Source organism: Sturnira hondurensis, unplaced genomic scaffold (assembly GCF_014824575.4).
Source record: "Sturnira hondurensis isolate 20B ecotype Veracruz unplaced genomic scaffold, ASM1482457v3 Scaffold0014384, whole genome shotgun sequence".
Lineage (NCBI taxonomy): Eukaryota > Metazoa > Chordata > Mammalia > Chiroptera > Phyllostomidae > Sturnira > Sturnira hondurensis.
In genome coordinates this window covers 41,778,330-41,791,860 of record NW_028087015.1, presented here as the reverse complement: position 1 = coordinate 41,791,860, position 13,531 = coordinate 41,778,330, and the positions used below count along the sequence as shown (strand labels likewise).

Sequence of the window (13,531 nt, the reverse complement as noted above, 5' to 3'; positions counted from 1 at the left end):
AGGACAAAAAAAAGGATCAGATGTTTAATTTAGGAAACAACAGTGTTGTTTCCTTTTACATTTTCTTTCTTTTTTATAAAAAGATTTTATTTATTTACTTTTAGAGAGAGGGAACCGGAGAGGGAGAGAGAGACATTGATTGATTGCCTCTCATGCGCCCCCTACTGGGAACCTGACCTGCACCCCAGGCATGTGCCCTGACTGGGAATCCAACCCGGGAACTGACCTTCCGGGTCACAGGCAGGTGCTCAGTCCACTGAGCCACACCAGCCAGGCCAGGTGTCATTTCCTTTTAAAGGAAATTTTATAAAGACTCCATTAGAAATTATCTGTTTTCAAAAAAGCAAAGTTTTATTTCATTAAATGATTTCCACAGATGCTCTGTTGTTTAAAAAAGAAAATGGATTGTTTATGAGACACACTTTCTAAATACTGAGTCCATATGTCTTTTATTCTTTTTGAGAGAGTTGAAGTTCTGAGCTGAGACTTTTGTCTATTTATTGTACGCCAACTATTTTGTCTGTTATTCTACATCTATTCTTGGCACTAGCAAGTCTGAATGAGCTCTCATCTATTTTCAGCTCTACACCAAGGCACACTGGTCCTTTTTATCTGGCCATGTCATTCTTTTAGCAGGAACACAGAAAAGGGGTATTAACCCTTGACATTGTGAAGTGTTAATACAGAAAAGATTTATAAATGACCGAAAAATATTTTTAACACTGGCCACCTCTGTTAGAAACCTTTCTTCTAGTTCTTTGAAGCCTATCTGACCCACTTCATCATTCATTCATTCATTCATTCATTTATTCATTTGTTTAACAAACTATTAACTGTTTATTCTGGAAGGTAAAATGCTAGTGTCAGTCGATGGTTGGTGGTTGTTGGCCCCAATTCGACAGCAACGGGAATCCCCAAGTGAGGGTGTGGTGAAGAAGGAAACTATTTGGTGCAAAATATCTCAGCTGTGATACTGCAGGGCGCTGAGGCAGCCCTGGAGCCAGACCCCTCCCCAGCTGGACATCTTTGCTTTGCTATTCTCCTTGCTGGTCTGCTTTGTGTTGTGCTGGTCTGCTCCATTCTGTACCGTCTGCTCTGGCCTGTGCTGGTCTCTTCCACTCTGCTGTGGCAAGACATCTCCAGTGCTTCAATTCTGTCTTCAAACCCAGTCTTCAGTGGAAAGGGAAAGTGCTCTCCCAGAGCCAGAGGGGAGCCAGCTTATGTGGACAGAAGACCCTATTCCTGGTCCCTGACTCATCTGTCCTCATTCAAATGAAGACTCCAGATCTTCATTTTGCAGTTTCATTGGTCCAAAAGACATCGTCCTGATTGACCAGAATAGAGTCACTCTGGTTGGTTGAAGTTGCACAGCTCGGATTGGGTGGAGAAAGCCTCAGTCCTGCTGGTTGAAATAGGGCTTGAGGAACTCCTTTAGAAAGGGTGTCTCAGATGGCAGACACGCAGAGCGGGCAGGCAGTTCAGTGCAGGCTTTGCCCTGAAGTGCAGTTTGTGAGAGAGGCTCCGGTAGAGAAATGGCTGCTAGGCTCTGGGCAGCAGGGGGCAGAGGGGAGCATTGTTTGGCCGTTTTTGTTTTTGTTTTTGTTTTGAGCCCAGTGGGCCACCAGGAGCCCTTCTTGGGAGGCATCTTCTTTCTCAGGTCTACACTACCTCGGCCCACTTGAATTGCCACATCTTTGAAGGGTTCAAAAAGTCACCTAAATTTAAATATTGTTTACTATGCATTCGATGGGGACTGTTACTTAGTAGGACTTGGTGGGTATTTGCCAAATTGAATGAAGAAATCTGTATCTGACATTACACCTCGAAAGGTCTGTGAAGAGGAAGACAGCCCACTTACATGTAGGTTTCTTCTTCCACCACTAACTTAGGCCTGTGCTTGTATTTCTTGCTTCAAGACTCCTAGGAATGCATTTGCTGGTCCATGCATTGAACATACATATAGTCAACATTTAATATTGAGACATGCACCTTGTCTGTCTTGAGTGAGGTCTCAGAGGCATTCATCTCAGAGCTCGGTGATCCGTTCATCAGAGAGCTTGGTTATGTGGCCCCTTTGTCTCCCTCTGCTCCCCCTCCCCCTCCTTGTTTCCATCTTAATGATCCGTAATTTAGGAGCAGTCATGGAAGAACGTAAGAACCCCTAAATAGAGGAAATGTAAGCAGAAAAGGAGTTCTCCATCTCAGTACAGATGGAAGAAAACGAGAAAGTGCCGGCTGATGTCCATGGGAAGGCTGCTTGTTGCCTGTGTCCTTCATGTTTGGAAATTGAAAGGAAAGAGGTTTTTGCCATGAGGTTTTTTATAATTTGGATATTTTTTTTCTTTTACCAGGTTTCGCCAAAGCTCAAGCCAATGCAGCAGATCACAGCCTGAAGTGGGGAGTAAACATTTGTCCCAAGCTGTGTGCTTTTCATTTTAACCAAATAGGATTTCATGGAAAGGTCATCAATAATCATATTTTTATATGGAACAAACAGTTTTTGACTAGATTTTTTAGCATTTTACACCTTATGTGGCCTGTTCTCTCAAGCGTGCTAACACATTTTACTGAAAAACAAAAAGAAAAAATATGATTATCTTATTTGTTTTATAAGTGCTGAGAAAGAAGGATGTCTTCACAGTTGGTGCTCACGTTGGGTTTTTCTCAACTTCTGTGGCACCTACACTGAGTCGCGTGCAATTGGTATCGAGATGGGCCTGTAGGAAGAGTTTCATTGACATCGTTTCCCTCCAAACAAAGTGGTGAAGAAAAGAATGAAGAGAAAAGTTGCTCCCCCCAGGGATTCGCGGGGCAGCACCGGGCTAGTCCTGGGGACAACTGCATGGGAACTTTGATTAGGAGAAGTACTGTTTTTCTTTCGGCCTCCTCTGACTTTTCTTTGGGAGCCTCTGGTTGTCTGATTGCATCGCTGTCCTGGGGTGCCTCTCTTCCTCCCACCCTGCCTGTCCCTAAATAGATGCCTACGAAGAAAAGTGGGATCATCGCGGTGTGGGAGAAGGTAGCTTGTTCGTGGGAAAGACTGGCAGTGCGGGCCCGTTGGTGCTGATGTCCTACCAAAGGTTGCCTTTACTGCCCAGCCCACCGCCCACCAGCCATCTGTGCTTTGCCGAGTCCTCTCAGACCTGGCCAGTGTCCTCATTCTGAATCAGTGCAGTGTTCGTGTGTACCCAGACAGTCCTTCGGAGTCTTTCTCTGCGTTACTGAGGGCCGGTGGGCTACTGGAACAATACCTGCTCTTAAGCCAAGAGGGCTGTGGGATAATATATCATGAATCCATAGTCACAGTGACCACACAAGGGGTTTTCTTTCTTTCTTGGTTTAAAATTCTCTTCAAGCTCCTTATTGGTGGTCAGAAAAGTTTCTAGATATTGAACGCCTTTCTCTACAGAACAGTGTCCTTTGTTCTGACCAGCCTGCTTCCTTGAACAAAGCACTTTTAATTTAATTTGACTCTGCCCAAATATGGTACCGAAGGATGAGCAAACCCAGGATTCGAAGGGCGGCGAGCGCATTTTCATAGGTAGGAGAGAAACTCTGTGGATTCGGTTTTGTAAGAGACTTCTTCTCAGAGGTACCCTCCGTACCCGACATTTCCCGGGGGTCACTGAGCATCCCAGCTACCAAACGGGCAAAAGGCCTGTCCCCGGGCGTGGCAGGCCCGGCAGAGGGCAGCGTCGCCCGGCACCCGGTGCAGGAACACGTGCACGTTTCCCGGTTGTCATTGCAACTCACCTTCTCTTCAGATACAGCCACCGTGTGTCCTGCAAGGTACTAGAGGGAGGGGAGAGGCTTTTTTTTTCTTTTTTGAGCAGCACACACCAGTACACAATAGTCTTCCAATGGATTCATGGTTGAAATCATACTCTTCCCAGTCCGGTAAAGTGGGCTCTTTTTGGACTTTGTGGGGTCTAGAGAATGATATATATCTGTGCTAGAGTTATAATTGGGAAAAACGCATGTCACTGAAAGTTGCTATATTTGTAGACTTAGTTGCTTATTATTCCAGCGTGTTGCTTTAAGACAATGTGTTTCTAAAGATGTTCGCAGCTTTGGCAAAACCTCAGTAGGTGTCTTTGTGTTCTTGATTAAAGAGTGCCATGGCTGAGTAGGAAATGCAATAAACATTCCAGATTGTGGTAGGTCGGTGTGATCATCCTTTTCCTCATCAGGCGTGGTGTGACTGCACGTGGGGACAGTGCCACGAAATCAGTGGCCCCCTTGGCAGACAGCAAAGTCAGCACTCTTTCCTGCTGCTACTCAGGTTGCTGCTTTTCTTCAAAAAAAAAAAAAAAAGATACTGTCCTTCATGAAAATCAAATGAAATGTTTATCTAAGTCAGTTCTGCACTTCACTCTTTATCAAAGCCAGCCATTTGTCTATAAAAATTGATTATCCCCGGCTTCAGGTGTTAATGTATTTTTTGCTTTTCTCTAACATTTCTTCGGGGTGCACATCCAAGTTTGTTTCCTGGTGGTGTGTTGAGTTTGCTTGCATTTGGAGCTGGCTCTGGTGCTAGTCTGCTCAGCATCCGGTTTACCCCTCTGGTAAGAGACTCTCCCCGGCCGAGGATTGCGTGTGCCCAGGATGTGCCATTTTGGGTAGCGCCCCTCTGTCCACAGTGCTTATCCCCATGGGTCTATGCCCCGGGATGTGCTGGTCAGGTGGTTTCTCCCAGGTATAGAAACTGAAAATGAGAGAGAAGCTCATTTTCCTATTCCTCTCTGGTCCTAAGCCATAAGCCTGTGACTCTGATCCCGACACCCCTGCCCCCATTTCCAGCACACACTCTGCCAGCTGAACTCCAGTGCCAGGGAAAGAGGCTGAAACACAAAGTCCGTGAGCTGCGGGGAGGGAGCATCCTGGTTCTGGACGTGCCTGCAACCCACCTCCCTCCGGCTGGGCTGTACATGAGCCCGCACACGTACCCAAGCTGGCTTTGTCCCTTACCACCAGAGTGTGAACCCAACTTTCCCAATTCTCAAGTCCCAGGGAGGATCTGATCTCTCATAGAAGTCAGGCAGAATATGAGCAAAGCTGCTTATACCTGGGTCCACAGAACACAGTCAGACTGTGGGTGGGTAGTAAGGTTGCAGGTAGAGGATTTTTTCCAGTGTCAGTGTAGTAAGTGCAACTCTGAAAATCATCCCCGTGGGAGTAAAGGCAGAGATTTCTTCAGTGGGTGGATTTCTTTCCACTCACCCCCTTTCCTAACAGGATATGGTTTTGAGTTTCTTACATTTATTTTCAGAATCTCCACCTTTAAAATGGGGAGTGTATACTGTTTTCTACAGTGATTTTCTAAGATGTAGTTCATACACGTGGTTACAAAATACGGGTAGATCTTTTTAAAGATGCTGTACCACAGTATTGCCTTGGGCCAGAATTGTCCATTGTTCCTGTCTTTTTATTTTGCAGTGTCTCCACTGCCTTCCCGCCTTAGACTATACTGAGTATCAAAGTGAGTTTGAGCCTGAATAAAGGTAAATGTGATGTACTCTGAATTCACGTCTGTGTGACATATACCTGAAGTCTCCTGGTTCCATAAATGTCATCTGCATCTGACTAGAGAAATTCGAAGAAGCCGCCCTCTGTGGGCCACACAGCAAGTCCTGTGAGAGTGGGAACTACACTGACCCAGGGAACTGATTCATAAAACAATTCCCTTCCTCAAAGCCACAGTCAAACACAAAAGATACTTGGTTGTGGAAGTTAAATATGCGCGATGATCGTGGTCGTTATTACCTTTGATGGGTGCCACTCCGGACTGTTTACCTGGAAACCACTGCAGGCAACTGTCCTGACTCTTCTGGAGCATGACCCACAGGGCGTCCGTAGGGACCACTTTTCTTTCCAGGGACACGTGGGGCGCCAGCTGCCCAACGCAGTCATTTCTGTGCACTTTGCTTGTTTGTAGGCGTTCCGTTTCTTACCCTTAACATTTTCAAAAGGAAATTTGGGAATGGGGGATAGCATCTTCCACTCCGCCTTCTTGGAGTTAAAGTGCCAAGGAGCTCTCTTTACCTCTCAGAAATTCTCCTTTCCTGTTTTTTATCATTATTTTTGTACTCTTTCCTTCATTGTTGACACTGTTACAGATGTGCCCACTGTCCCCTTCACTCCGCTCCGCCCCTGCCCCCGCCCCTACCCCCGCCCTTTGGCCTGCACCACGTTCCTTTCATCCCTGTTCCTTTAATCCCAGCACGGCTGTGTGTTCAGTGCATGATTTCAGGAGTTGTCTAACTCATTCTCAACCCGATATTTCAGAAGGTATGCAGGGTGGCCTCACTGTAGAATGTAGGGTACAGTGTATGTATGTTGTAGCGTCTTGTATTAGTATAACAGCCCCACGATTTGCTCATGGTAGGTTTCCAGATACGTGTGTTGAGTGAGCTTACTAGTTGGGACATGCTTCTGGCTGGGCCTGAGGGTTTCCCTCAGCCGCACAAGGAGGTAAGGCCTCCGAGGAGGAGTGAGGAAAGCAAAGGGAAAGAAGCAAGAGAAGGAGTCTGGAGGCTGCAGCGAAGGAGTAAGGCGATCCGCACTGATTGTTGAGCCTTTCCTGGTCTACAAGGCGTCCGAAATGTGCCGGCTATCTCACTCCTTTCTCACAACAACCTGCCAGGGAGACATTATTATCGCCATTAAAATTAGCTTCATTAGTCTGAAAGAGGTAATGACCATCAATTCTGGAATCAAAGTAGCCTTTCAGGGGTAACGTTGGATTTTGCCAGGGCCGCTGAGAATAGCACTGGATTGCTGCTCTCTGATGAGCTATCATACAGAGGCCAAAACCTGTACAACGTAATGGGACAAGTCTCGAAGTTTGGTTCCTGTCCACGTAGCTCTTGTGCACAACCTAGTTTGTAAGGACACAGGTATTTGTCAAAAAGGCTGATAGTGCCCACCAGGTAAAATGCACCTGTGGAAGACGTGCAGTTACCGGCTTTGCTCAGGTGCAAGGCCCGTGGCACGGACCACAGGGAAGCCCGCTCAACTGACCAGCAGGAGAGGCTGAGGGACACTGTGCCGTCTTTGTGAACGAACGCCTGTCTGCAGTTGGTTTCATTGGCATAAACTTTATCTCTGTTCAAAGTCAGAGTTGGGGCTCAGACTCATTCTTTTGACCCTGGAGATAAGGTTGGTACTGACAACCTACAGATGCATGTTCTTGGTGACATGAGAGAGTCCTGCTCAGTGAGGTCTAGTGCCATCCCTTCGCCAGAGAACACTGGGTCCGAGGAAAGAAGAAAACTGGCCACAGGGTTGGAGCTTGTGGGGGTTGGTGTAGGGGTGGGAGCTTGGCATTATGGCCATCACGTAACCGATGAGGACATTTAGCTGTTACTTTTATATTTCTTTGTGTATAAGACCACCGATATTAATTTATTTATTATGCTAAGAACATTTTAAATGAGATTTATGCTGTTAATAAGTGCAGTATTGTGACCTGTAGGTGCAATGTAATATAGCATATTTCTACAACCTACTCTTGTATAATTGGAACTTTTGTCCTGTGGAACAGCAAGTCCTTGTTTCCCTTCCCCCCAGCCCCTAGGAACCGCCATTTGACTCTGTCTCCGTGAGTTTGGCTGTTTTCAGTAGCTCCAGTCAGTGGGCCCATGCTGTATGTGTCCTTCTGTGACAGGCTTCTTTCACTTAGAAGAATGTCCTCTGGGTCCATCCTGTTGGCACATGTGGCAGGATTCCCTTCTCTTTTATGGCTGAAAGTGTGCTCGTGTGTGTGTACCAATTTTTTTATCCATTTATCCATCGATAGACATTTAGGTTGTGTCCATAGATTGGATATTGTGAATATTATTTCTTTTCAGTGGGGTCTGCACCATTTTACATTCCCACCAACAGTGTACAAGGGTGTGAATTTATTCCCATCCTTGTCAACAATTATTATTTTTTAAAGATTTTACTTATTTCTAAATAAGGGAAGGGAGGGAGAAGGAGGGGGAGGGAAACATGAATGTCTGGTTGCCTCTCACGTGAGCCCAACTGGGGACCTACCTGCAGCCCAGGCATGTGCCCTGACTGGGAATAGAACTGGAAACCCTTTGGTTCATAAGCCAGCATTCAACTCACTGAGCTGCATCAGCTAGGGGTTATTTTTTTTAATAATATCTATCCTAATAGGTGTAAGGTGATAATTCATTGTGGATTTGATTTGCATTTTCTTGATGGTTAGTGATGATGAACACCGTTTCATATACTTCTTGGCCATTCGTATGTCTTCTTCAGGGAACTGTTCAAATTCTTTGCTTACTTTTAAATTGGGTTATTTAAGTTTTTGCTGTTGAGTTGTAGGAGTTCCACGTACATATATAAATTGGCTTTTGTTGCCTGTACTTTTGGTGTCATATCCAAAAAGTTATTGTCTAGAAGACCAATGTTCAGAAACTTTTCTTCTTTATTTTCTTCCAGGATTTTATAGATGTAGGCTGCATGTTTAGGTCATTAATCCATTTGCATTATTTTTATGTGTGGTGTGAAATAAGGATATCGTTTCATTGTTTGGCATGCAGACACCCAGTTTTCCTGTCATTTGTTGAACAGACTTTTCTCTCTCTGTTGCTTATTCTTGGCATCCCGGTTGAAGATCCCTTGACCACATATGTGTGGGTTTATTTCTGGGCTATTTCACTGGTCGGTATGTCTGAAAACACCATCAATTTTAAAATGCACTTCGCTTTTTTATCACTTACAAAATCATCAATAATGTTTTATCCTGCTGAAAGACATCAAAAGCAGTTAATAGGCCAAGGAAAGCTACCTGTCTTAAAGTTGGTGCGTTTACAATCCAGGGGCTTCCCAATGACAAAGGATTCACGCTGTCCAGGGGACAGGTTGTGGGCGAGGGGCCAGGTCAGGTGAGTGGGCAGAAGGAGGTGCCCACCTCCCCAGGAGCGGCAGGTCGGCCAGAGTGGGAGGAGCCAAGGCCATTGTTTGGGGGCTGCAGGCTCCTTCAGAGCTGAGGAAATGGGGGAAATTGTTCACTGTAGAATCAATGAACAGGAGAAGGTCCTCCAAGGCCTCTCTGAATTAGCACAATGTCTGAATGAAGGATGTTCTACAGAAACACATTGTTATAAATTTCAACTATGTACAGAAATGGTTGCGTAGAAAAAGACCCTTAGGACCCTGCTGTGTGGATAGGACCGACCCAGTTGATCGTTATATCAGTGTGTATGTAAACTGTTCTCTAAAACCATTTGTCCAAGTGCTTGCTACATAATCTTTCCGTCAACATTCACCTTCCAGTGCTGTCTCGACATCCTATCTTTCTCCCCCTAACTCCCATCCTCTGTATATACACAATTTATATCCTTGGTATACACAAGTTTACCTTAAAGGTGAAAATTTACATAATTTTTTAGAAGACCAAAGGATTTGCAAAGGCATTTCTATTATGTTAGTAGTGTTGAACTTAACATGCGATCGACGGAGAGAGAGCAATGCCGTTTAGGATGGACGTTGCTCTGGAGTCAGTGTTTGTACCCCTCCCACAATTGTTGAAAACAAAATCCCTCTTGCCATGGAATTTAGAGGCGGGGCTTTTTTTGGATGCAGCCAGGAGGGTGGAGCTGCCCTGGTGAAGTTAGTACCGGTATAGGAGCCTTCTCTCTCTCTGCCATGTGAGGATATAGCAAGAAGGAGGCCATCTACAAATGGAGGAAGGGACCTTCGCCAGATGCTGAATTTGTCTGCACCTTGATCTTGGACTTTCCAGCCTCTAGAACTGTGAGAAATAAATGTTTCGTATTTAAGCTACCCAGTCTTGTTATATTTGTTACAGCAGCTCAAACTGTCTCGGGCAAATGTGACCAACTTGGAGAAAGCCCAAGAAGACAAAAAACAAAAAGAATAAAACTATGGGGAAAGAATAAAATACATGGAATGTAATATTTACAGGGGAAAAGTTGAAGAAATTATTTAATAAGAACTTAAAAAACTGCTATATACAAAGGTCTGTCCGTAAAGTATTCAGCCATGTAATATGAAAAGTAGAGACATTTGTTTGAAGAAGATACAAGAAACATTGCACACAGGACAATGACACCTCAGCCCCCTTTAAAGTAGTGCCCTGGGGCTCCACACAGTTCTCCTGTGATTCATCTCTGGTTATGACCTTGCTGAGGAAATCTGGTTCATTGGTAGTAGTTTGAATCAAGTCATTAGCAAGAGCAGCCCAGTGCTCCTTCTGCTCTGGTGGAGAAGCCACGGAACTCGTTTTGCCATGACACACTTCAAGCCATCCTGTATTGAAATCTGGGACACGGGAGATTTGGGATACCTGGGTCAGCCTCTAGTTCTCACACTGCCAGTTCCCAGTCTTGGTTGGCTGCAGCCTGCACACCTTCCACACTCAGGTGTTCTGCTTGTCACAGGCCTTCCAGAACGTGGGTCACTTCCAACAGATTCTCGACCGTCTTTGAAGTGTTTACACCACACTTGTATTTGCACTGCACTCATTGCACCGTCCCCAAAAGACTTTTGGATCACCTGAATAGTTTTCGTGGAGGAAGGTTCAAGCTTAACAGAAAATTTGATGCAGGTTCATTTTCCTACTTGCTCAGTCATTTGAACGTGACGGCCACACAGCACATGTGCTCACTCAATGGTGTCTACCGCCCCCACCGACTAGTACAGTGAAGTGACTAGTACAGTGAAGTCGTACTCCAACTGCACCCTCCAGTCCACCCTCTGGGTTGGCTTCCGGGTTACACCAGTGTCACGCAAACCGTTCTCATTATATTAACAATAGCGGGACTGTTTCTGGACAGGCCTTGCATATCTAATAAAGAGCGCCTTAGGTTTAAAAGCAAAGAAGAAAATGAGGGTAAGATATCATAATTTAGGCAGCATTAACTGCAAATGAGATTGTAAAGAACAGGAATTGACCTGCCCACCTATTCATTTCATTCATTGGTAGGAGTTGAGGGATGGAGAGGGACAGAAGTATTGTGTAATTGATTTTCGGGCACTCTTGAAGTCTAGTGTTCCTGAAAGCTAGTATTCCGTAAATTCAAGGAAATTGACTGACTTGATCATCTGCATTCTCTGCAGATGTATCAACTTTCTCATTATCCTAAGAAGTCTATTAGCATGTGCTTGGTAAACTAGTTGCTCAATAATTTTTTAGTAAAGGAGTGAATGAATTAAAGTGTAGATGAATTAATGAACTGCAATGCAGTGGCTCAAGACCATATTCATATAAAATTCAGTTTTTCCTTTCAAATGTGTAGCTACAAATGATAACATCAAATACAAAACCCGTTTGGTGATATCCCAGTAATCATTCAGGTTCTTTCTTTAATCAGGGTCCAATTAGGAGACAGAAACTAGAGAGAAGTCAAACTAGAAAAACTTGATATAAAAAATTACTATAATGGGGTTGGGGTGATGAGGAATTGGAAAGTGAGAAAACAAGAACACTTGAAATAACAAATGGGTAGTGGATACGAGGACCAGCCATACCCTTAGTGCAGAGACAGAGCATCTAAGGAAGAGACCCCCAAGCCTGGGACGCAGACCGTGTGGGGAGCAAGCACCCAGCTGGGGCTTTGCCAGATCTCAGGGAAGTCACTGTGGTGCCATGCCAGCAAAACTTGCTGAAAATCCGCCTCTGAGGTGCCAGAGGACGCTCTCCCCAGGGGGAAGAGCCATGGTTCAGTAGTTGTTACAAAGCCACCTGAAAAGTAGCCAGGGAGGCCCTCACAGGGCGCTGTCTCAGGTGCAGTGTGCACCGCTGGGCCATCCGAGGGAAGGCTGGGCAGGGGGTGGGGGGCGCTGCTGGCACTGGGCCCCCAGCCACCATCACACACTGCGGGAGCCAGGACCTGCAGAAGCCGATTCTGCCATGGTTTCTGGAAGCTGTGGAAGCCATGGGTGCTGCAGGGGCCAGATGGTGGGGAGGGCTGCAGCATTCTTACCAGAGAGCAACACCAGACCAGGAGGAGAAAATTCCTCCTCCACTGTCTCCAGCACCTTCTGACAAAGCTTAGCATCCTGCCAGGGGGCCACTGCCTATTTGCAGGGCCCATCTCTGTTATAACGGAGCAGGCAGGGAAGTGTGAACTTGGAGCCGAAAGGACATGAGCACCTGCTGTGCGCCATCTTCAGGCTCAGTGCTGAGGAGGTACAGTGGAGACAATAACTCTTAATCAAATGACACACTTAAAAGTAAACTCATAATCATGCCGAGATTTTTTACGTGAAGGAACGTATGTACCGTGAGGGACTGTTCAGAGGTTCTTTATGTTAGATATCATAAAATAGACCACAGGTTGTTCAATAAAAATGGGTAACATTGGAAAAAAGAGGCTTAAGTGACTCAACAATCAAAAACCAACAAAAAAGCAAAACACAAAACAATGGGAAATCAAGTAATTTATGATTTATAATGATCTGTACAAAATCAAAAGGAATTCTGCTGTAAACAATGCCGTATACCTCCGGGTGGAGGACGAAAATCAACCATCTCTTGGGCTTGGTTTGAGACAACCCGAAGTGTCGGTGAGATTGAGTTATTGCAGGATGTGGAGCAGAGCAGTCCTGGTCGGGAGCCGGGGCAAACCACTCAGGGGCTGCGGCCCTTCGGTCACGGACGTCTCACGGTGGAAAGGTGTTGCACGAGGCACCCAGTCCCGAAGGGGTTGGTGGAAATACTGGGGTGACTCAGGACACACAACAGGGGGACTTGCTGACCCTGCAGCTGTGTTTTGAGAAAAAGGAGCCCTTGTGACACGACCTCCTTGTCATCTGCAGGGTCATAGAGAAGCAGAATGGCCTCAAGGACATCTGAGCTGACGGCGACACTGGATGTGTTCACGAACGTTGACTCAGGCATAGACGGCAAAGCCATTTCTTATGGTGGAGTCAGAAAAACAACCGTCCCATGGAGTCGATCCAAATGTTTATCTCATACGACTTTTTTTTAAGTCATGGAATATTGCTCGTTTTATCGAGACCATAACACTAAAAGGTCATTCTGTCCATAGGTACAGTGGCATCTAGACCAGAAAAAGGGTAATTCTGTTAAAAATAATTCAGTAGACATTCTAAGAAGTACACCTGCCTAATCGACAATGTTCTGCAAGCACTGATTTTTTCAATAATGTAAAAAGAAGCATTTTTGAACCTTTATTCCACAATCAATTTATGTCTTCTGGCTTAGACAATTTCACGACTTGACCTTGTCAAAAAAGGTATTAATTCCACCCTGGCTGGTGTGGCTCAGTGGATTGAGGGCCTGCCTGTGAACAAAGGGTCACCAGTTCGATTCCCAGTCAGGGCACATGCCTGGGTTGCTGGCCAGGTCCCCAGTTGGGGCACATGAGAGGCAACCACCCGTTGATGTTTCTCTCCCTCTTTTTTTCCCTGCCTCCCCCTCTCTAAAAACAAATAAATAAAAAATCTTTAAAAACAGGTATTCATTCATGGGTAGAGTTATATGGTATAGAGATTTCTTTAAAATACTCTAGCTAATAATAACAAAAGTTGA

The 13,531-nt window shown here is 45.3% G+C and overlaps 1 protein-coding gene across 1 annotated transcript in view; it reads left to right on the top strand.

The window, feature by feature from the left end:
* OXCT1 (3-oxoacid CoA-transferase 1) overlaps positions 1–4,297 on the top strand; it is a 143,842-nt gene extending 139,545 nt beyond the window's left edge. The window contains exon 17 of the mRNA XM_037063235.1: positions 2,352–4,297. Coding sequence (XP_036919130.1) covers positions 2,352–2,393 — 42 coding nt within the window. The 3' untranslated portion in view covers positions 2,394–4,297. The remainder of the gene's footprint in view (positions 1–2,351) is intronic.
* The last annotated feature ends 9,234 nt before the right edge of the window (positions 4,298–13,531 follow it).